Source organism: Podarcis raffonei, chromosome 1, assembly GCF_027172205.1.
Source record: "Podarcis raffonei isolate rPodRaf1 chromosome 1, rPodRaf1.pri, whole genome shotgun sequence".
NCBI classification, from domain to species: Eukaryota; Metazoa; Chordata; class Lepidosauria; order Squamata; family Lacertidae; genus Podarcis; species Podarcis raffonei.
Genome location: NC_070602.1, coordinates 132,894,998 through 132,917,253, shown reverse-complemented (window position 1 = coordinate 132,917,253; position 22,256 = coordinate 132,894,998). Strand labels below are relative to the sequence as shown.

General features: G+C 40.9%; 1 protein-coding gene across 1 annotated transcript in view; it reads right to left on the bottom strand.

Moving 5' to 3' along the window:
• Nucleotides 1–22,256, bottom strand: part of IQCA1 (IQ motif containing with AAA domain 1) — a 95,371-nt gene that overhangs the window by 17,445 nt on the left and 55,670 nt on the right. Inside the window, exons 9-15 of the mRNA XM_053362799.1 lie at nt 21,735–21,810; nt 16,910–17,016; nt 15,565–15,657; nt 8,312–8,382; nt 6,637–6,719; nt 3,917–4,024; nt 1,906–2,105 (exon numbers count right to left, since the gene is read on the bottom strand). Coding sequence (XP_053218774.1) covers nt 1,906–2,105; nt 3,917–4,024; nt 6,637–6,719; nt 8,312–8,382; nt 15,565–15,657; nt 16,910–17,016; nt 21,735–21,810 — 738 coding nt within the window. The remainder of the gene's footprint in view (nt 1–1,905; nt 2,106–3,916; nt 4,025–6,636; nt 6,720–8,311; nt 8,383–15,564; nt 15,658–16,909; nt 17,017–21,734; nt 21,811–22,256) is intronic.

Genomic DNA, 22,256 nt, shown 5'->3' with positions numbered 1-22,256 from the left:
CGAAGCTACCAACATGAGTTTGACGAAACTGCGGGAGGCAGTGGAAGACAGGAGTGCCTGGCGTGCTCTGGTCCAGGGGGTCATGAAGAGTTGGACACGACTAAACAACAACAAGTTTAATGACTTAAGATTCTCTAATGATATAATAACCACCAGCCAGTGGCTTTGTGGACAAAGAAGCTGCCTAATGGTGAATTTCTGCTCCCTGGGAATAAATTTAAGTGAAATCTCTTGACTTTTCATAGCAATTGGTAACTGGAATATCTTAGTTACCTCACCATCACTGAGTTCTAAAATAATACTTGGCAATTAGCAAGTGGTATTATAATTATAAAATATGAGAAGGGACTACACTTGGGTCTTTCTGAGTTCTAGTTATCAAGCCCCAAATCTGTATTTTAACTGCCAGTATGTGAGCATTTGCTATGTAGACCACATTCAGATGAGTAAGAACTTAAGAAGAGCTTGCTGGATCAGGCTAACAACCCATCTAGTCCAGCAACCTGTTCTCACAGTGGCCAAACATGGAGTAGAACCTGAGCAGAAGAGCCCCCCTCCCCTCCTGTGACTTCCAGCAACTGGTATTCAGAAGCATGGCTGCCTCTGACTGTGAAAATAGAGCCAAAGCAGTCCTTCACGGCTAGTAGCTACTGATAGTCCTCTTCTCCATGGACTTGTCTAATCCCCTTTGAAAGCCATCAAAGCTGGTGGCCATCACTGTCTGCTGCGGGAGGGAGATCCATAGTTGGATTATGCACTGCAAGAACAAGTCTTCCAGTTCTTGGCTACACACAAGAATTGGAATCAAGAATAGTCAAATGAGACGCATGGATGCCAACAACTAGGCACCAGACACTGACATCTAGCTATCAAAAAATAACCAACAACATTGAAAGCTATATGTTAGGGAGAAGACTAGACCAGGACATTCATTCCTGAAATGCTGTTCTTTTATGTGTAGGATATTAATGATTTCTTTCGTATGTAGGAGCACCCATCACACATTTTCCATCTCAATGAGACTTTGCATTGTTTCTGATGCATTATACTACAGTGGTACCTTGGGTTAAGAACTTAATTTGTACTGGAGGTCCGTTCTTAACCTGAAACTGTTCTTAACCTGAGGTACCACTTTAGCTAATGGGGCCTCCCGCTGCCGCCGCGCGATTTCTGTTCTCATCCTGAAGCAAAGTTCTTAACACGAGGTACTATTTCTGGGTTAGCGGAGTCTGTCACCTGAAGTGTCTATAACCTGAAGCATCTGTAACCCGAGGTACCACTGTACAAAAAAGATGTTGCTAATAAATAGGCAGTTAAAAAGAATGATTAAAATGTTAGTAGCATTCTTACTATTTACTTCCCAAGTGTGTCATGTGCTCTGTCATGTTTGAAACGTTAAGTTGGTAAGCAATTTAACACTCTCTGCTAGAACTGGGGTTACCAGTGAATGATTAGTCCATGGGTAAGCAAACTAAGGCCTGGGGGCTGGATCCGGCCCAATCGCCTTCTAAATCCGGCCCGCAGACGGTCCAGGAATCAGCGTGTTTTTACATGAGTAGAATGTGTGCTTTTATTTAAAATGCATCTCTGGGTTATTTGTAGGGCCTGCCGTACAATTTTATTTTCAACAAACAACAACAACTTTATTATTTATACCCTGCCCATCTGGCTGGGTTTCCCCAGCCACTCTGGGTGGCTCCCAACAGAGGACTAAAAACAGAATAAAGCTTCAAACATTAAAACTTCCCTAATGTATTATTGTATTATTATAACAATGAATCAAAATGAGATACACAATAAATCACCTATTAGCATATGGAATAGAATACTTACTGTATAACTAAAATACAGTTTTATATAAATTTGCAGAAAAAATTAAAATGAGAGGATCTTTTGTGTTCCTACCTTAAACACTATGTGAAGCATCATTTGCAGACCAGCCTTGCCAGGGTATTTGCCAGCAATATTAGCTGCAGATAAATTGAAGAGGTTGGCTCCCGTTTCTGTGCAGAGAGCATGAATAAGCATCTTTTTCCCGACTCCTTCGGGTCCAGCCAAAAGCAAGGCTTTCACCAGAGGTGCTTTCTCATGTACAGACTGAGAACCTATGGAGGTGAAATGGGAACAATATGACGATGTATAGGTACATTTGTAATCATTCCAGTATTCCACCATGTGATTCCCAAGTGCTGACCCAGGCATTAGTGGTTTTGAGCGCTGTGGGTTAAACCACAGAGCCTAGGACTTGCCAATCAGAAGGTCGGCGCTTCGAATCCCCGCGACGGGGTGAGGTCCCTGCTCCTGCCAACCTAGCAGTTTGAAAGCACGTCAAAGTGCAAGTAGATAAATATGTACCGCTCCAGCGGGAAGGTAAATGGCGTTTCCGTGCGCTGCTCTGGTTCGCCAGAAGCGGCTTAGTCATGCTGGCCATGTACATGACCCGGAAGCTGTACGCCGGCTCCCTCGGCCAATAAAGCGAGATGAGCACCACAACCCCAGAGTCGGTCACGACTGGACCTAATGGTCAGGGGTCCCTTTACCTTTACCTGACAGTGCCAAACCAAGAGCTTTTGTTTTCAGGTCAGCAGCTGGAACATGTAGGGTGATGTTTAACATCAGAGATACTCTGAATAGACCCATATTGCCCCCAACAAGATCTTTATTAAAGTTTTTCACAATACAACAGGATAAGAGCTACAATAATTACAAATGGAACAAGTAAAACATGGAGTTGTCTCCTAGAGGCAATTCCAAATAGTCTTATTGAAATTTATGGGTTTGAGTAATTGAAGTCAATTGACTTTAATGAGTGACCAAATCCCGGAATTTGGGGGAAAAGTGTGGCCAATGCGGTATTTAAAGCTGAATTTATCAAATTAGCACTTTGCGATATAATCTGAGAACCAAAACACAGTCATCCTTCGAAATTCACACTTATCTGAATCTTGTGATGCAGTTCTCCATCCAAACTATGTTTAGAAAAATGCATATATTAGGTGGAAAGGTGCCTAAAGATGATTATATTCATGGAAATTATACACAACAAGTATTATATTGGGAGAAACTGCAAACAAAAACCTGTTTATTGGGAGAAATTCACACAAAAATGCTGACTAATCTTTATAATTTTTTTAAATTGCAAAAATCTTGCAGAATTCTAGATTGGAAAAATGAGAAACCGAAATTGACAGATCCTTCCATCCCTACTGCTAACATGGATCTGTTCTGAAAATCTGCAAACTGGCCCAGTTTGGAGGTGTGATAGGATGTTCTTCCTGTAAAATTGACTGGATCATGATCAGAAAAGTGACAGGAGCTCTACTGCAGCCTAAGGAAAAGCCTCCCCCCCCCCCGAGTAAAGGTTTATACTTATCATATTTGAACAATATACTATGCAGATAGTACATTTAAGAAAACATACATGTTTGGTTGTTAATTTCTAGAGTTTTAGAAGGCAAGAACAATTAAAAGCACTTTCTCCAATATATGAAATGAGCTGACTAATTCCATAAATGCTTCCATTGTTCAACAGCAAGACACATTAGCTGGCTTGTAAAAGGTAAATTGCAACCTTAGCCTTTTCCCTAACTTGATTAAATTTATAACCACTGGAGCTTGTATTAGCTATTACCTTTCCCAAGTGACTTCCTTTATGTGCTACAGCTCCCAAACTGTTAACATGCAAACAAGAAACGGTAACGAAACGGCATGTCAAACACATAGCAACCACGCTCCCCTTTTAAGTATGCTATTAAAACCATACTGCATCAGTTCAGAATACTTAATTGAAAAAGAATTCTGCAGAATGCTTTCAACCAAAATCAATCAAGCACTGTCATAGCTAGTAAAAGTATATGAGGCTGACAGGAAGCAAGGCATGGTGCCTGCCCTCTGACCACTTCTCCTGTGATCTTACCTAATGGCAATATGCCATACAGAGCGATGAGCTGTCTGACATCTGTGAGAGAGGGCATTGGTTCTATGTCTTTCTGCCGAAGGGTAGACCCCAGATAGCTGTACTCACCTACAGGGAAGAGACAAAGGCTTCTTCATAGGTGATACTGTATTATTACAAAATGTGTAACTCCAGACATTTAGAAACTGCCAGGGAATACAAGTTTAGCATCCTGTTAAGCCATGACAGATTTAAATCTATGAGTTCTAATAGTTATTAATATGGCTTTGGAATGCATCCCCCAACATGAATACAAAATAAAAATAGAAGTGGAAATATTCAGCCGGCAATTTAAATGAATGTGGACTTGAATTTTGACCCTCATGCTATTTTTCTACAAATGTGTAAATTATTTCACAAGCATACCATCAATTGGTAAGTACATAAAAATGACAACTGCACAGTGGGCAGAATTCAAAGACAAACTAAATAGATTGAATCCTTGCAGCACTGATGTGAGATAGGTTAACACTATTCCAATTTTATAGGTAAAGAACAAGGGCTTGATTGTGGGTGTGCTTGGCAGGTCTCTAAATGCAGCTGGCATCCAGTGTGCTATCACTGGGACCACAGTGGCTCTCCTTGCTAGCTGAGTCATTCAGCATGGAAACGTGGATTCTAGCTGCTGAGACACCACAGAGTATGTAACCAATGGACATAATCACAGGGTTAAGAAGGACTGACATGCGGTGAGGATAAATGTCTTAAGAGTACCATTTATCATCATCAGTAGAAGCATAATCTGTACTGACGGCATACATTTATGCAAACTTTTTATTGCTAGTATTTATTTACATGAAAATATTTTAAAGGTTTTGCTTTTGAAACCTTTATGTGCCTTTGATAAATGCAAATTAATCAAACAGTAAATTAAATAAGACTGAATCATAAAAATAGAAAAAGTCTTTTTAGTGTTGGACAAATTTGGCAGCTTCTGGTATCTTATATAGCAACAGCAAATCCATTCTGTGAAAGATGATCTTTGTATCACCCAAAGGCACAATCCATGCACAATCCGTACTCAAAGCATTTCTCCCAACACTTTGAATGCAAACTGCTTTCTCTGCAGAGGGGAAAGTCTTCCAGTTCTAGGGACATTTCCCCCTATGCTGAGACTTCAAAGGGGCTCCCCTCTAAGCAACCATCAGCTGACTGTCAGCTAAAAGGATTGAGACATGCTCAGAGGATGTTGCAGTGTAGCAACCATCTTTGAACAATTCCCTGATGTCAGATGATTGACAGGCAGGTGGTCCTGCCCACCTGTTAAAGTTGGCCCTCAGTGGGTGGGCAAGATCTAGCCCATCAGGCTTAAAGGGTTCCCCCACCCCTGTATTAGAGGGAAGTGTTTGCAGGGTTGGATGAAAACCAAGGTGTGCAGAAGAGCAAACAATGTTTAGAAGACTAAACCATAAGGCGAGGAAACACCCCTACACACAAACACACACACACACAATCCAATGTTCAGTGGGCATAGAATACTGACTGTAGTTTGGGAGGCGGAATGGAAACTGACGTGCGGGTGGCAGAGAAGAGTATTCTGGCTGGTTGGAAGGAACCCTGAACAGGAACATTCCATGTTGCAATCTTTTGCTGCCTTGGAGATTGGAGCACAAGGGATTTTGACACTGACATCATCTGATATCCATGTGGGTTGCCCCTGCCTACCTGTTCAAATTTGACCCATGAGGCAGATCCTGAAAAGGGTCAGGCGTGTGAAGCCTGTTTCAAAGGGGCGCAAGAGTTAATAGCATACCCAGCTCCATGCCAGCAAGCCAGACCTGTTCGCCATTAAAAGTCTGAGCATATGTTGAGATTGTTTCAGCCCAAGAACCGCTAATAATTTGCTTTACCAGATAAACTGCAGGAGGGTTTGGGTAATGAGCACTGGCTACCCCGAGTGAAACTTCAGAGGGAAGCACAAGCTATTGGATGGTTCGGTTGGTCTTTTGCCCCCATACGCCGGCTGGATGACTGATTTGCACATCAGGACCCAAAGCAGTTTACATAACTGGAGCAGAGTATTAAAGTGAGTCAGAGAAGTGGCACCATAGTGGAACCCACTTATACTCTGTCAGACGTTTTTAACTTGGTCTAAATTATGCTTTTGAATAAATGCTTACATTCTTCCATATTTAGGGCTGATGTGGATGTTACTTTTCTCTGACCAGGTTTTAAAAGCATGTAAGGGGAAACAGCCTGGGATGGCTGGTGCCAGTGCCTTTGCAACAGCAAGGGGGTCAGATTTAACTATGAGACTAGAATTGTGCTCAGTTCCTGTGGCATCTCTGAAGCGCACAGTCTGACCTTTGCAGCTTCCCAAGAAACAACTTCAAAACACAGGTAGGGAAATGCTATTGGAAGCGTCATTTAATTTAGTGTTTGGTGCCAGACAGATGTAGAAATGACAAAGCACCAGAATTAGAAAATATGAAGATTATAAATCAGAGACTAAATCCTGAAGATCTCTGCTTCAACTGTCATACTGAGTCAGAAGTTAAGCTTATATTAATTTTTATATCTGGAACCAGCTACATCGGTATGAATGGTGTGGCTTGTCTATTCATAGTCTATTATAGGAACACAAGGCAGGTTGCACAACAATGCAATTTTAAAATATTATATGTAAATGTAAAGGAAATCAAGATGTACTTCTGTATTGGTACATAAAGTTAATACTTTACCCACATAATCGCCGAGTTTCACTTTCTTGGCTCTTATTAATATCTGTGCTTCTACCAGCTCCTGGTAGAGAGAATCAATGGTCCTACAAAGAGATACATAATTTAACACCCAGATTTGAAGATAAAAATGCAAATCATCTCTTAAAAAACACACCCTCATGTAAGTATTTGTAATGTCTGCCTATGGCTAAAATGTACAATAATTACATTTTCATTTTTAGGGAAAACACACTCGTACACTTATTGTAACATTAACAGCAATTTCCATCTATTAGCGCTATGAAATACTATGGAACACTAACTATACAATAATGAAATTATTTCATAGAAATTTGGAGTTTAAACATTTCCCCAACACAGGTCCTCTCACATTACTACCTCCAGGCTACTTGAAACATAACATCATTCAACATTCAACATCATTGCAGAGTTCCTGCAAGTCAGTAGAACAGGGTGAACAAGCAGCTTTTAGGAAGGTATTTTTTAAAAAGAAAGAAAAAGATCGTGTATTTTGAAATGCTGGGGGCAACTTCATAGTACACAGATCTTATCTTGGACCTAGTTAGTGGTACAATACCACACAGGGCCAGCCCACCCATGAGGCAAGGTGAGGTGACCGCCTCAGGTGGCAGGATGCACCAGGGGCGTCAGATCCAGCTGCCCAGCAGCCCTCCCAATGCCACCTCTACAGTGGCCTCTTGGTGAAGAGGAGGAGCTGCTGGTCTCCTCCCAGCCTTGTTTCTGGTGTCAATCTTCACCCACCCCTTCTTTGCTGGCAGGAGAGGTACCACGGTGCAGTTCACCTCAGGTGCCAACATGTTTTGGGCCAGCCTTGTTTGTGAATGAATCATAGGGGCACTATTCCATATTTAATATTGGAAGTGGTAGTCAGTAATGTTCAGAGAGTGGGATGGTCTCCCCGCCCCCCCCCAATGAATATGGCATGAACTCTTTTGCATGGAGATGGGAGTTTAGTAATGTTATTTGTGGTAGTCTGGAAAAATCTCAATAAAAAACAATGATGGACATTTAGATTTGAAGTGGCAAAGGTAGTAAAGCTACAGCTATTTGTTGTTTACTTATTTTTTAATGTCCACCCCACCAACATGGCTTCAAAGAGATTCCAGAGCAGCTGGCAACACTATTTACCCTAAGCTTCCGACCGTCAGCCCAAAGGGCAGCAATCTAAGAGGCAGCACCAAGGATTGTACTTTATGATTTGTTTTATATAGGGAATAAATGCTGCTTTGTTCCATTATTACAGAAGGACTAGCTAGTGTCCTATTTCAGGGATGTTAAAAACAGATGGAAAATCTGATACATATCTGAAACTACCAGGTGTTCCTACAACTGCCACAAGGAATAAAATTTAATGACAATTCTTCAAAGAACCATTAGAGATATGATGAAAATGCACAGAACTAAGGTCCACAGTACATATAACCTAAAATGAACTCTCTGCAAATTGGTGGTTGACATTTCCTATCTAAATCTCTCTCTATATGTTATCCATTTTAAAAGAATTCTATGTTAGATTCTCCATAATTGCTAAGGAATTGGAGCTACCAGGTTCAGGCTTAGGCATACCAACTTTGACTCTCCTTTGTGTTTGAACAAAGCAAAGAGAGAGAGAGATGTGTCAATGTGAATCTCAGAGGAGCAGGTGCATTTTTACCTGTCAGGAGTCAGATCTTTCTCCTTCTTAGATTTTTTCTTCCTTCCACCCTTTTTCCCTTTTTTCTTTTTCTAAGGATCATAAATGGAGAAAGTTAGCAAAGGCAATACTTCTACACCCAGCTAAAAGTTAGCACAAGATTCTGAATAGTTTTAGTGGCCTCTAGTGATTTAACTCCTCCTGCCCATATATATACATATATATATTATACACATTGTTTATGCTTTCTTCACTTTAGTGTTTGCAATTTATTCTTGGATGAAAATTGCAAGCACACTTAACCACACTCAAATACAGTTGTACCTTGGTTTACAAACTTAATCCGTTCCAGAAGTCCGTTCTTAAACCAAAGCATTCTTAAACCAAGGTGTGATTTCCCATAGCAGCGGGGGACTCAATTTACAAATGGAACACACTCAGCAGGAAACGAAACATGTTCTTATTCCAAGGCAAAGTTCACAAACCAAAACAGCTACTTCCGGGTTTGCAGCATTCTTAATCCAAGTTGTTCATAAACTAAGCTGTTCTTAAACCAAGGTACCACTGAACCTTTATTTTCTTGACCAACTCCCAAAACATTTAATATTTCCCTTGAGCCTTTTTCTCTCCCCTTTGCCCAGTCTGCAGTGGCTCACGTGGGACTGTTCTGGCTACACGCGGGACCGCCTCTCCCGGTATGCCCCGCGGAGAACCTCAAGGTCCATAAATAGCAGCACCCTAGTGGTCCCGGGCCCTAAGGAAGTTAGATTAGCTTCAACCAGAGCCAGGGCCTTTTCAACTCTGGCTCCGGCCTGGTGGAACGCTCTGCCTCATGCGACCAGGGCCCTGCAGGATCTGATTTCTTTCCGCAGGGCCCGTAAGACAGAGTTGTTCCGCCTGGCCTTTGGCTTGGAGCCAATTTGATTCCCTCCCTCTCTTTCTTTTTTCTTTTCGTTCTCCTCCTGCAATGAGGCTACATTTTAATATTTTGTTTCAATATTTTAATGTTGTATTTTAATTTTGTTTTTAAGTTGTAATCATTCAACTTGTTTTTATTATTGCTTGTAAGCCACCCTGAGCCCGGCCTTGGCTGGGGAGGGCGGGGTATAAATAAAAATTATTATTATTATTCCACACTGGTGAGGAATTGCATCCCAGCTGCAGCATGGGCTGGGCCAGGGAATCCTGGTGTGTCATTATTTCCTTGTGATTATTTCCATGTTCTTCAGGAGGGATCAACGTTACATGGTCCTCCTCCCTCTTGAGGAGACATGTTGGGTGCATCCTCCAACACACAGCCTTCATTTTTCAAGGTGAAGTTCAGTCCCACTTGCAGGACACTTGTGGTCTGGGCTGCAACTTGTGAATCACTGCATCAATCTCATTAATTGGGACATACAAAGATTTCAGCAGCACGTGCCGTATTGCATGAGAGACATTGTGGGCCTCAAATTTATCACATTTTTCTGTCCCCCCCGCTTCTGGCAGTGCAAGTGCTGCTCAACAGAGAAGAGCACCCTTACCAGTCTCACAGCTGGCACACCAAGCAGGCCTTGCCTTGAAAGCAAGGACAAGAGCTTAAAACCTCTTTCCATGCTGAGTAACCACAAGAGGACCTGGCATTGTTTAAGAGGGGTGTAGTGATCCCCTGGCGCTGTCATCCGACCAGAGGAGTCCCAGGAGTGTGATTTATAGAAGGTTGGGAAACTAACAGAAAGTATCAGAATCCAAATGTGAAGACCTAAGATGTAACAACTATACAGTGGTGCCTCGCAAGACAAAATTAATTCGTTCCGCAAGTTTTTTCTTCTTGCGAGTTTTTCGTCTTGCGAAGCACGGTTTCCCATAGGAATGCATTGAAAATCAATTAATGCGTTCCTATGGAGACCGCTTGCCAGGCTGGCGGTGCGGAGAAGGGCTTTTCTCCCCACCGCAAGCCTTCAGGACAGGTACGGGAACAGAGGGGAAGGCGCGCAGTGCTTCTCCGCTGTTCCCGGGGCTTGCGGTGGGAGGAGGGTTTTTCCTCCCCACCGCCAACATTCAGAACAGCATTCTGAATGTTGGCGGTGGGAAGGAAAACCCTCCTCCCACCGCAAGTCTTCAGGACAGCCATCCGAAGGCTGGCGCGGGGAGAAGGTCTCTCCGCCCCACCGCCAGCCTTCGGAGGAGCCTTCCGAAGCCTGGCGGCGGGAGGAGGTCTCTCCGCCCCACCGCCAGCCTTCGGAGGAGGTCCGAGGACAGTGGGGAAGACGCGCTGCGCTTCCCCACTGTCCCGGAGATTTCCCTATGGGCTTTCGTCTTGCGAAGGAAGCCCATAGGGAAATTCGTTTTGCAAAGCGCCTCCAAAACGGAAAACCCTTTGGTCTAGCGGGTTTTCCGTCTTGCGAGGCGTTCGTCTTGCGGGGCACCACTGTACAATTAAGTTTAAGGAGCTGAAGTGAAATAATTGAAAAGAAGCTATGTGTTTACCACCTTGAGAAGCCTGTAACAGCCACCAAATTAGAGAGAGAGAGTGGGGGGGGGGGACAGATAGTTATCTGTTTCTTGAAAGAATTCTATCTCCTAACACATCTTTTGTTTTACCAATTGTTCTGTAAAATAAAACCTTTTATCTGTTTAACGTCTCCCTAGAAGAGTCTTCTTCATAAAAACCAAAACCTGAGCAGTAGTTAAGAGGGGGTTTGCCACAGCAGCAACTCTCTGGCATCTGTATTACATGATTTTGCCTGGAACAGGGTTAAGGCAGCAGGGAATTGGTGGCCCACAGGCAGGAGCCAGACCTGAGAGTCTTTCCACTGGCCTGACAGCCTTTGGGCTCAACCTCTGCCCTCCGAGTAACAGCAGTGACATTCAGAAACAGTAGAGTGACATACAACCCAGACATTGCAGCACACACCTCTGCAGAGCCCTTCTTGCTTTTTTTGGCCGTTGGGGGGGGGGAGTTAAAGGTGAAAGCCTGCCAGGATCACTTATAGTGGCCCAGGTAGCCTGATTCTGGCTCCCAACTACCAGCATTTCATTCATTCCAGGAAGAGACAGCTGGAGACTCTGGCACAACGGTTTCCCCAACCAGCACTCTTTTTCTCCTGCTAGGCTTAAAAACGTCAAAGACAAAATAAAACTGTGTATGCCTAAGGGCATGAAAAGCCATTTTTGAGGAACTGGTGAAGCATTGGATGAAGAAGGCAGTGGGGGCAAGATTCCCAATGACAGCACTTCCTGGAATGATTGAAAAAACATGAAACAATAGAGCTATCAAACAAATTCTTAAAAAGCTTCATTATACATCTTTAGGCGCCAGGTGAGGACGTTCCTCTTCAACCAGGCCTTTGGCTGACTAATATTCTACAGCCTTTTAAATGTGTTTGTGGGAAGGGGGTTATTGTTATTGTTTTGCTTTTCTTCTAACTATTCATTTGTGCTTTTATCCTGTATTTTTATCTTGCGAACCACCCTGAGATCTTCAGATGAAGGGCAGTATATAGATTTAATAAAAAATAATAAAAACAGTAATAACTAAAAGGCTGTTGATTTGAGGAAAGTGACTGATTCATTGAAGGCAGGGGATCTGCAATGGCTAATGATTCTGAGCGTTATGGGTGACTTAGAAAGCCAATGAATGAGGTGGATGCTTGTGTGTGTAAATGGATGTGTGGGGTTGGGTTGGGTCCTATCCAGTTTTGGCACCAGCCCCACCCACCATTGACTTGTATCAATTTCACCTGATGATCCCATAGTCCTGTCTTTGAACTTGGAAAGGCCCAACAGGAATCACATTACCATCTGTTATCAGACAGATGCACATTTATTAGCAATACATTTTGGATACTTGCAGAACATCTTATGATGCAAGGGATCTCTCTCTCTCTCTCTCTCTCTCTCTCTCTCTCTCTCTGAGACAGACAGACAGACAGACACACACAGAGGCAGTCTGAGGTATCAGTTAATCAATAAATAGAAGCTCTACTGATGCAACATTGGATTCTATCATTAAAGCAGTTTGGGCATCACCAGAAAGTGCATCAAATATCAAACTGGATTTACAAGTATAACAACAACATATTACAGTAACATTTTTTATGCATGCATCTGGTATTAGTAATCAAAGCTTCTTGTGGGATACATAACACAATACATCTTTGTTTAGCACCGCAAAGACACTGAAGATGTACCAATTTCCTCTTCTCCATCCCTGTTTCTTTTCTTTAGGGTCTATTATCTTTTGGCCCATTATCTTTCCCTAGTTTAAAAATGATCACATCATGGAGATTAGATCATTTCTGCTTACACAGACAATGAGCATATGTTCAGCATATTGGCCAACTGTTAGCTTCCTTAAGGCAATTTCTCCACTAGAGTAATTTGGAAGTTTTATATACAGTATACTGTGGGAAAAGTCTTTCTAATTAACATCAAGATTTACAGAAAAAATGCCATGTGCTAAGCAGAGACTGAGAAAATATTTTTGTTTGTGGCTTTCCTACGTGCTCTACTTCATGCCATAGAAAAACTTCCTTTTGAGAGAAACTCTTTAACCCCCTTATGAATTTAATGAAACACATTTAATGAAAACCACAAAAACGTATCAAAACAGCTAATTAGCAGCAGTCCTCTTTATTTGCATCTTTATTTGATTTTTTCTTTGTGGCTTTTTCTGTTGAATGCATGCACTTTTTTTAGTTGGGGGGGGGGAATCAAGGTGTTGGTGGATATGTGTTTTGAATTCTCCACTGAAATTTCACATTCTAAGTCCATGAAACCCAAACTCTATGCAACAATGAAAGCTACTTCGTAAGAAAATAATCGGCAATTGCTCAGATTATTTCAAAGTCAATCCAAATGTGGGTATAAAATGAAATAAGCCCTTTCTAAGAGCCCCCAAATCCCTCCTAACCACCTACTTAAATGTCTTCCAGTTTTGCCCCATTTTCTGCTGCACCAGCAAAATACACATGTTTCCTGACACCTGCAAAGTGGTCCTCTCTTAGCTATATCCAACATGATTTTCAATCATTAGACATCAGTGATCTTTCCTTCAAATCTGTTTCATATGGGAAGGTTCTGGCTAGTGAAATTATTTTATTTGCCATCTCTGTTGGGAAACTTTTCCACAATCCAGTTGCTGCACTGAGAACTATTTATGTTATTTATTTCGTCTAATGCAATGCTACTGGATTAGTAAATTAATTGATAATTTGTTAGGTAGTAATTATTATTACTATCATTCATTTTTTAAAAATCTATTGAACTGTTTTGTGTGTTATCTTTATGAATTTGATATATTCATTATATTGCTTTTATAAGTTTAACCGAAATATGGCTTGGTGTAGCTGGCGTTATTGGGAGCCCTGCTCAGTATGAACTTGTTTATGGAAAGCAGAAGGCAAATATGAAATACAGAAAGACATCTGTGTTTTTGTTCCTTTCCAGTTCCACTTGTAGAGGGAACCTTCTATCAAGCTGCCCCAGAGCAAAATACTGGAATGCTTTCATTTTACACGGCTTTCCGAGGTTTAAATTACCATTTTATACTATTTTTGAATCCTGACGAACAGAGAAACTTATCTTAGGAGAACTGATTTAAATAAGAGTTTATTACAAATAAGGCGTGTCCTTTTTACATTACATTTGTTGAAATGTCCTACTATATATATATATATATATATATATATATATATATATAATTGCTTGCACCTGATGATATGATACCCGGACAAATGTTTTGGAACTGCATATACCCCAAGTGCTTTATTATAAAAGGGATGGCCTCTATTTTGTTGTTGTTTCCTTGAATGACTTCTGTGATACTGTGAATACTTAAGAGAATAATAAGTCATGAATGAAAATTAACAAAGGAAAATGGATAGTGCGCTTGACAAAATAAGTGGTAGATGGGAAGTCGTTATAGAGGAAAGAAGAACTTGCTGTTATTTGATGTAACATACACTACTGTTTTTATTTTTCTGGACGAATTTCTGTTTGCTACTTTTCTTTCATTTCAATAAAGCACACACACACGCAGAGAGAGAGAGAGAGAGAGAGAGAGAGAGAGAGTTGTTATTTCTCCATGGTAAATCACTTATCCTGTTCCTATTTTTATTTTTGTCTTCCGATCATGCCTTGTTGCTGCTGCTGCTGTTATCTGTAAGTTTTCAGCTCTCTCTGCAGGATCTCTTGAAGCTGCACCTCAAAGTAAGTGGGTGGGTGCGCCTTGTCTCTAGTGCATGTGCAGATATGCATGGATAAAACCATGAAGTATCAAAATCTATGAAGCATCTTCTGGCACTTAAAGAGCCATGCTCTTCATTGCCTGGCATTTCACACACACACATTGTCAGAAGTTTTTAATATTTGATGTTTTATTGTGTTTTTATGTTTTGCTGGAAGCTGCCCAGAGTGGCTTGGGCAACCCAGTCATATGGGCAGCATATAAATAATAAAATTATTTTTTATTATTGTTATTATTAAGTGGTCCATCCACATCATGCTGAGGCTTATCTCCCTTCTTCAACTTGCCGCATTCCCAAAGGCATACTATTTTCAAGGTCTCCTGGCACATCCATAGATTCTGTATGTTTCCAAGCTGAACAGCTCTTTCATGGATATGAAAATTGTAAGTGCAGATTATTCTATTTTACTCAAACTGCTTTAGGTGTTGGGTTCAAGCTGGCAGCAGTTCCCAGTGGCTGACATTTATTTGAACATTTAAAGCGGAACTAATGTTTTATGAGCCTATGGACTGTTGTGAGTTATGTCTTTGTTGTGGAAAGCTCTTCATTACAAACTGAATTAACTCTTTTTTCTGAGATAAGCTACTTGGTGAATTAAACTTGTATTATTGTTTCAAGCAGAAATTGTTCTGGAGAACAGCTAATTCTAGAAATGGAGAAGGAGAAGACAGATAGCAGACATTAGGAATAAAAGTTCACAGGAATGTGCAAAAGCTGTCTCTTTATTTCTGCCCTATGGATAAACAGGTCCAGTTCACACAGAAACCTGAGTAAAACTATGACTAAGTGTGCAGGTACTCACAGGAAAAACCGCACTTTCCTACTTCTGCCATTACATCTGAATCTGGCCTTGCAGTTTGTCTCGCTCCAGACAAACCACATCCAATATGCCAACAAAAACTCTTAGCTACATCTCACTATTGTTTGAAGCAATATAAACCACAAGCAGTTATTTCTGTTGGGAACTTGTAGAAAACAGTGTCTGCACAGGTTCCTAGTTAATTAGTAATTCTGCTTCTAATATAGCTATAAACGTCTACTCACCTTTCCTTTTTTGCCTTTTTGGCCTTTTCTCTCTATCTCTCTATCCACAGCTAACTTTAAATTCTTCAGTTCCTGGCGCATTAGCTCATCAACCTGTTTGGACAGATATATACAGGGAGTCTAGAATGGCATGCTTTTTACTCCTAAAGATTCTTTAACCAGAAAATACAAATCATGTGCTGGAAATAGGCCAGCAACATGCATTATCCAATTTTGGCATGTATATTTTTGTTTTTGCTATGTACTGTAAGATTGAAGATTGGGCGTGTAAAATCTTACAAGATCAGGAGGCAGAAGGGCAGGAACTGGAAGCCTGCTAATGGCAAAATTAAGCATATTTTTTATCAGATTTTACCAATCCCTTGTGAATTCTTTTCATCCAAGACTTCACATTATCCAGGGTCCGTATCTGGTCTGAAATTAATGGAGTCTCCTGGGCAGTGCAGCTGCTGCCCAGAGGTTCTAGGCTTTATGTTGAGGTGATTAAACACCTCAGGAACTACTATGGCATTCATGGGGGAATGAAGTGATCTCTTCCAATCCTACATTGTGCTGAGGACCCTGGGAAGCATAGCAAAAGAGCTGGTGGAGTTTAGTGGCTAAGGGTGTGAACTGGGAAGTCTACAGTGTCACTCTTACTCTGCAACTACAAAGCAGGTGGCCTTAGGCAAGCCACTAAGGCAGCGAGAGTCCCCCGCCCTTAATCTCCATTAGAAATCCAGGGGGAAATCCAGCTTCTGCAAGCAATCCTTGATGCGCAGATTACTGAAACCTGATCTACACATTTAGCAGAATGAGGGCATCAAGATTCCTGAGGTGGTACAGTCTCTACTTGAAATTAGAGATGGGGGATTATGATTTAAATACTTCACATTCAAGATGAAAACTGGCATATCAAATAGAAAAGTTTTATCCCACACCTCTCCCTAATTCTTTTTGATTACATAGGAGAGCATTAAAAATCTGATCCCAACCTGAAAATTTATGGTACAATCTGTTCTGTCACCTAAGAACTCTATTACCTTATTCTCGCCTCATTCTACTGCATGTGTAGATCAGACCCAAGATAATGCATGTGATGTCTTAAAGTGCTATATAAATGCTAAGTAACTACTGTTGTTGGCATTTATTCAAATGTCTCAAAGCAACTTTCAATTGTAAAAGAGCCCCCATTTCTAACTAAAGGAACTATCAAAGAACTATACTTTAGCTACTTCATAGCACAGAGTGACTGGGGAAAGGCAGACCGATGTCAATCGATTAATATGCCTAACAAGCTTTTACTTCTCTGTAGAAATTCTCTTCAGCAACAGCCAGTGTTTGTGGCCTGCTATGGGAAGTTCACCTGTACTCTGATTTCTTCTTCAACTTCTTTCCTCTTTTCCTCCTTGATCAGTTCAGGGTCATATTCCTGTGAGAAGTTCCATCCCTCATCTCTGTTTTGCCAAACATCTATGATCCAAGAGCAAAAAAGAGAGTGGTGTTTTCGCTTTGTTTTATATTTTTCAAAGTAGCTCTACAGTGATGTTTATATTGTTATTATCTGACAACTGGATAACAGTAACAAGCCCTAGCATCTTTACACCACACGCTTATACATCTCTACTCAGGAGTAAGTCCCATGGATTGCAGAAGAACTGCTGCCTTCATCAAGTTTACTGCATGAAATCATATTCTGAGATGGAAAACGAACATTGTCTGTAATGATTAAGTTTCAACTTTTAGTTGCAATTGTATTAGACTGATTTTTATATAGTTCATGGCAAATATAACATTATAAAATTGCTTAATTTCAGCTGTTCTGTTGTAGGTTTGTGGCTTTTAATGAAGCCTACTCATAATTTACATTATTAGTAGATTTTTTTTTTAAAGAGCCCTACAACAGAGCAGCTGAAATTAACAACCTTTTTAACTCCTGCATAAGAAGAGGAAAATAATGACACATCTGTCTTCTTGGTGAAGGAGGACCACCAGTAGCATACTAGTGCACAAGGCCTGTTTGAATCTCAGTTCAAAGGAGACTTGGGGCATATTATAGTTATAAATATCATGCATGGAAGATGCTTCTTCGTGGGTTTTTTTTGTCTTATTATGATTTATATTATAATTTTCCCCATTATGATTTAATTCTGCCTACCCCTGCAAAGTTGTTGGAATAAAATGAGAAAGACTGCTGCTCATTCGCTGTGTGCCTACAAAGAATAGGTTTGAGAATGCTTGTCAATCGCCTTGGAGCAAGATTCCACGAGTGCTTGATCAGGTTTCCTACCACTGTCCTTGGCCAAGCTTTATACCCAGAATATTGAGGAGAACGTAGTACTACTTAAAACGCACAGCTCACCTCTCCTGATTCTCCCATGTTTCCTCTTCTGTAATGTTCTAAGCTGCACAATGAAGGACTGGCACCAAATGTATTGCAAGCTGAACACAGGAATCAGGAGGGCTTTGTCCTGGCAAAATATGTCTGGGTATCTACTTTGTTTCTCCTGAGTCACTGATCTGGATCAGCAGAGGCATTAATCAAACATGGCCATACTGCACTACCCCCCCCGCCCTGTTTTGTGAAATATGTGACTTAATCAGGTAGGTTGATAGTGTTATGAGTTTTTCCCCGGGTGTGGTGGTGGCGGCTGTATTCCCGAGCCCCCTTCTAATTCCTGGATCCAGAACCGATTTAATTCCTGGAATACCCAGGCTAGCTTCCTGGTGAGTTAATGGCCCTCTAAGTATAGGCCAGTAAGGCAACAAAGGAAGTGGCTCTGTGCTGGATGAGAAGTGTGTGTGTGTGTGTGTGTGTGTGAGAGAGAGAGAGAGAGAGAGAGAGAGAGAGAGAGAGATATGAAAACTAGAAGTGAGAAACTGCAGCTGGGAGGCAGAACCATGCCTGCTTTCTGCTGGAATCCAAGGCTGCGGCTATGGAAGAAGCAGGACCCTCTTGGGGTATAAATGCTGTGAAGCCCTCAAAATACCTTCACGTTGTATATATTTGTAAATACTATACAAGTTTATTTATTTATTTATTTACGGCTATTAGCCCATAAAGTATGTACAAACATAAAAACACAGAGACATGAAGACTGATATATCCGACAACAGAAGGTGAACACCACGATGCAAGGGTGGGTCCTTGAGCAGAGCCAAATGACAGCTTGGGGCCAGGAGAGCTCCAAGGGACGGTTCACAGAAAAAGAAAAACTGAAGGCGAGATGCGACATGCACTCTCATCATAACAGTCCGATTAGTTTTGGTGTTTTTGTTGTTTTTTGGTGGTTTTGTGTGTGAGATAACCGCATTCAGGAATCTCGCCACCTGCAGAGTTACAGAAGGATCTGTATCCTGCAAAAGCAGTGCGGCGTGTAACTCAACAGGCCTGCCAACCAAGCGCAGTAAATTTAGTCCTGGCTATGCTATGTAGGGGACAGTTGAACATTATATGTGGAAGAGATTCAACAGTTTTCCCGTCACACCCGCATAGCGGAGACACCAAACCCTTGGAAAATCTGTGGCTCAGCAGGTTCGATGGAAAGACATCAAAATACCTTCACGTTGTATATATTTGTAAATACTATACAAGTTGGAGGCTTTGCTCTACAGAAATAACATGTCTACAGAACGGCCACTTTGACCTGTGAGGATTCACTCGGATCCTCACTGCAACTGTTCAGCCACTGTGAGAACAGAAGGCTCTTCCTAGGTTCTTAAAACAAACATTTAGTGACTTTTTCTCTTATGCAACCAAAATGGGTTATGCTGAAAGGCATTAGTTTTTAAAAATTGCTCTTAACCTTTTAAATAATATGATGGATGCACTGAGATATATAAGCTGAGAAAGCTGGCATGCAGTGTTAGTAATGGTAGTGGTTAAAAAGACACTTCCATCAGGGCTACTAGAGTTTGGACTTTAAGCCTGTGGGGAATATGACCATTATATAGATTATTTGATTTTTACAGTTTTCTGGGTGGGTCAGCAAGTTTGGAGTATTATGTTTTCACATGGACATTAGGACCTAGTTATTTGTTATTCACTGATGGACCACACTGGATTTTTAAAGAAAGAACTTATTTATTGTACTTATATGTAACCAGATGAATGATACCATTTCTCTAAGGACAAGGCAAGCAAAGACTTCACTCTACCTCAAAGGAATGGTAAGAAGGTTAAGGTCACAATGTTCACATATTATAACTAATAAGGTATGTATAGGGTAACCTTTATTCAAATAAATGTGAAATATGTTCTTAGTTGTGACAGTATCTTGCAAAAAATCTGCAAAGTCATCTAGTTTTAGTACTTGAATTTCAGAAGGAATGTAATAAAAACACAAAACACAGAGAATATACCAATGCTCCAACATTCCTTTCTCTTCTCTTCCCTTCCCCCCAAAATGTTTATCTGTTTTACAAATATAATCCTATGGACAAGATTCCTTTTTTAAAAAAAAAATATTATTGTTTTGCCATGACTTTTATTATTTATTATTATTTTATGATTATTTGGGGTTTGGGGGTTGCAGGAGAGCCCTTTTGTGGGCTGCTGGACCTCTTGACACCCTAAGCACCTTCTCAGGGCTTTTTTTGGGGGGGGTGCCTCGCCTTGGCGCTTCCCCCTGTTTTTCTGTGGGCCTCAAGTCTGTCAGACGATTCAGACTCGCACTCCTTTCCACCATCTGCAGAAACCGGAAGGCCAAAAAATAGGACACAATAAAATGAAAATTTATCACAGTTGGAACACCTCTTAGCTGTTTAGAATCTAGAAGTCTGGGATAGCTCAGTGGGTAGAGAATGAGACTCTTAATCTCAGGGTTGTGGGTTTGAGCCCCACTTTCGCCAAAAGATTCCTGCATTACAGGGAGCTGGACTAGATGACACTTGTGGTCCCTTCTAACTCTACAGTTCTATTATTCCCTATTATATCTGTTCCTCCAGAGAAAATGTGATAACCAAGATTTATGGCTTGGCTGTTATTAATCACCACATAATTATCTTTGTCAATGGAGTGCTGACAAGAGACGTCTAATGACCATGATTCCCCCCCAGAAGTCCAATTCAAAAAACAGTTCTTCATGACACTAACACTATGGCATTAGTAAACCAGTTAACACAAAAATGCTAAAAATTATTTATCTCAGTCAGTACACACGTGATAGCACCAAAACTTTTGACCATAATTCAACAGTTTCACACAGCTGTGAATTACTTCTGCTAAAAACTTAATTATCACAATCTTTACTGCATTTCATTTCCTTCTAACCTCACTTTTTACAACCCCCATCTGTATATATCTGTGTGCGTGTACACACCCACACTAACTTAGGATAACACTTCAAGTATCACACACCATCTGTATTAAACAGTAAAAGCTTGGGGACATTAGTGTATTTCCACATGTAATCATCCCAAGTAGGAAAATTAAGCTAAAGGCAAATTCACCAGCTGCCTTCCTTTGTTTCACCAAACTATTTGCCAGCTCCTAGCATAGTCTTATAGAAACTGTGACTCATAACAAACCAAATGCAGCCCTTCAGCCCTACACCGGCCTTTCAGCTTCTTGACAACCTGCTCTTTTTTCCAGCCCAAGAAATGCAGGTTTATGACGCTTCTGGTGGGCTGCCTGATATTTGGGTTGGTAGATCACAAGTTGTGCTGGCCTCCGCTAATATATGTATGGTTTTTAAAACAATGGAGTGAGAGTTCCTACACTGGCAACTCCTGGAAATAAGCACACATCTGTTTTCAGTTAGGTATGAATAAATTAACACTACCCTCCTCTTGCCACCATGTCTACGTGACAAATGGAATTGTTTGATGAAGAAATCCACCATACCATATCCTGTTAAGCTGCTCTGAAATCCCCAGATGCATATTTAAAACATAAATCCTTATATATATATATATCTCCCCCCATTTGTATTTCTGGAGTCTTGCTTACATATTATGGTAAACAAGCCCTATGGTAAAGAACCCACATAAATTTATCTCATTAGGCATGTCTTAAAGCTTGAATGTTCAATCTACATTTTCATTTGTTGAATTAGGCACATGCTAAATGGTTTTGTGCTGTCATGATTGTGCCCAGCAATGGAGTATACTCTGGATCCACAGACTTACCTGAATATCATGCATTAAATTTTACAGTCAACATTTATGCCAACTATGCTTTCTCTACTTGCCTTTGTATTTGTTGTTTCCTGCTTCCATTACCGGGAGGAAATTACTAGGTGACATTTTCCAACCTTCTTCTTCTTCCTTAATTTACAAAATAAAACCTTGACCTCAATAACTTAGAAACACAGACAATTAAAAGCTGATGTTACAAAACAGGTAAAATCAATAGTGGATGGTATCAGTGGTCCCCATACAACAAGATTCCACTTCCTTTCATCAGGGCACCAGTGCTCCAATTTCACTCTCATGGTGGCTGAAATTGGAGCACTGATGTCCAGAAGACATCCTTGTTGTCTAATATTTCATGAAGTGATAAGTTTTCTTTTCCCAACCTAATCGGTATTGTTCTTCATCGGTTTCTGGAAACTGTGGTTGAGTGGATGGGGTTAACAAAGCTAGAGGTGCTGTTGTTTTGGAGTCCCTATGATCTGATGAAAAGAATTAGGGGCTCAAAAGAATAGAAGAAGAGCCTGCTGGGTCAGGAAAATGGCCCATCCAGCCCACCATCCTGTTCTCACAGTGCCTAT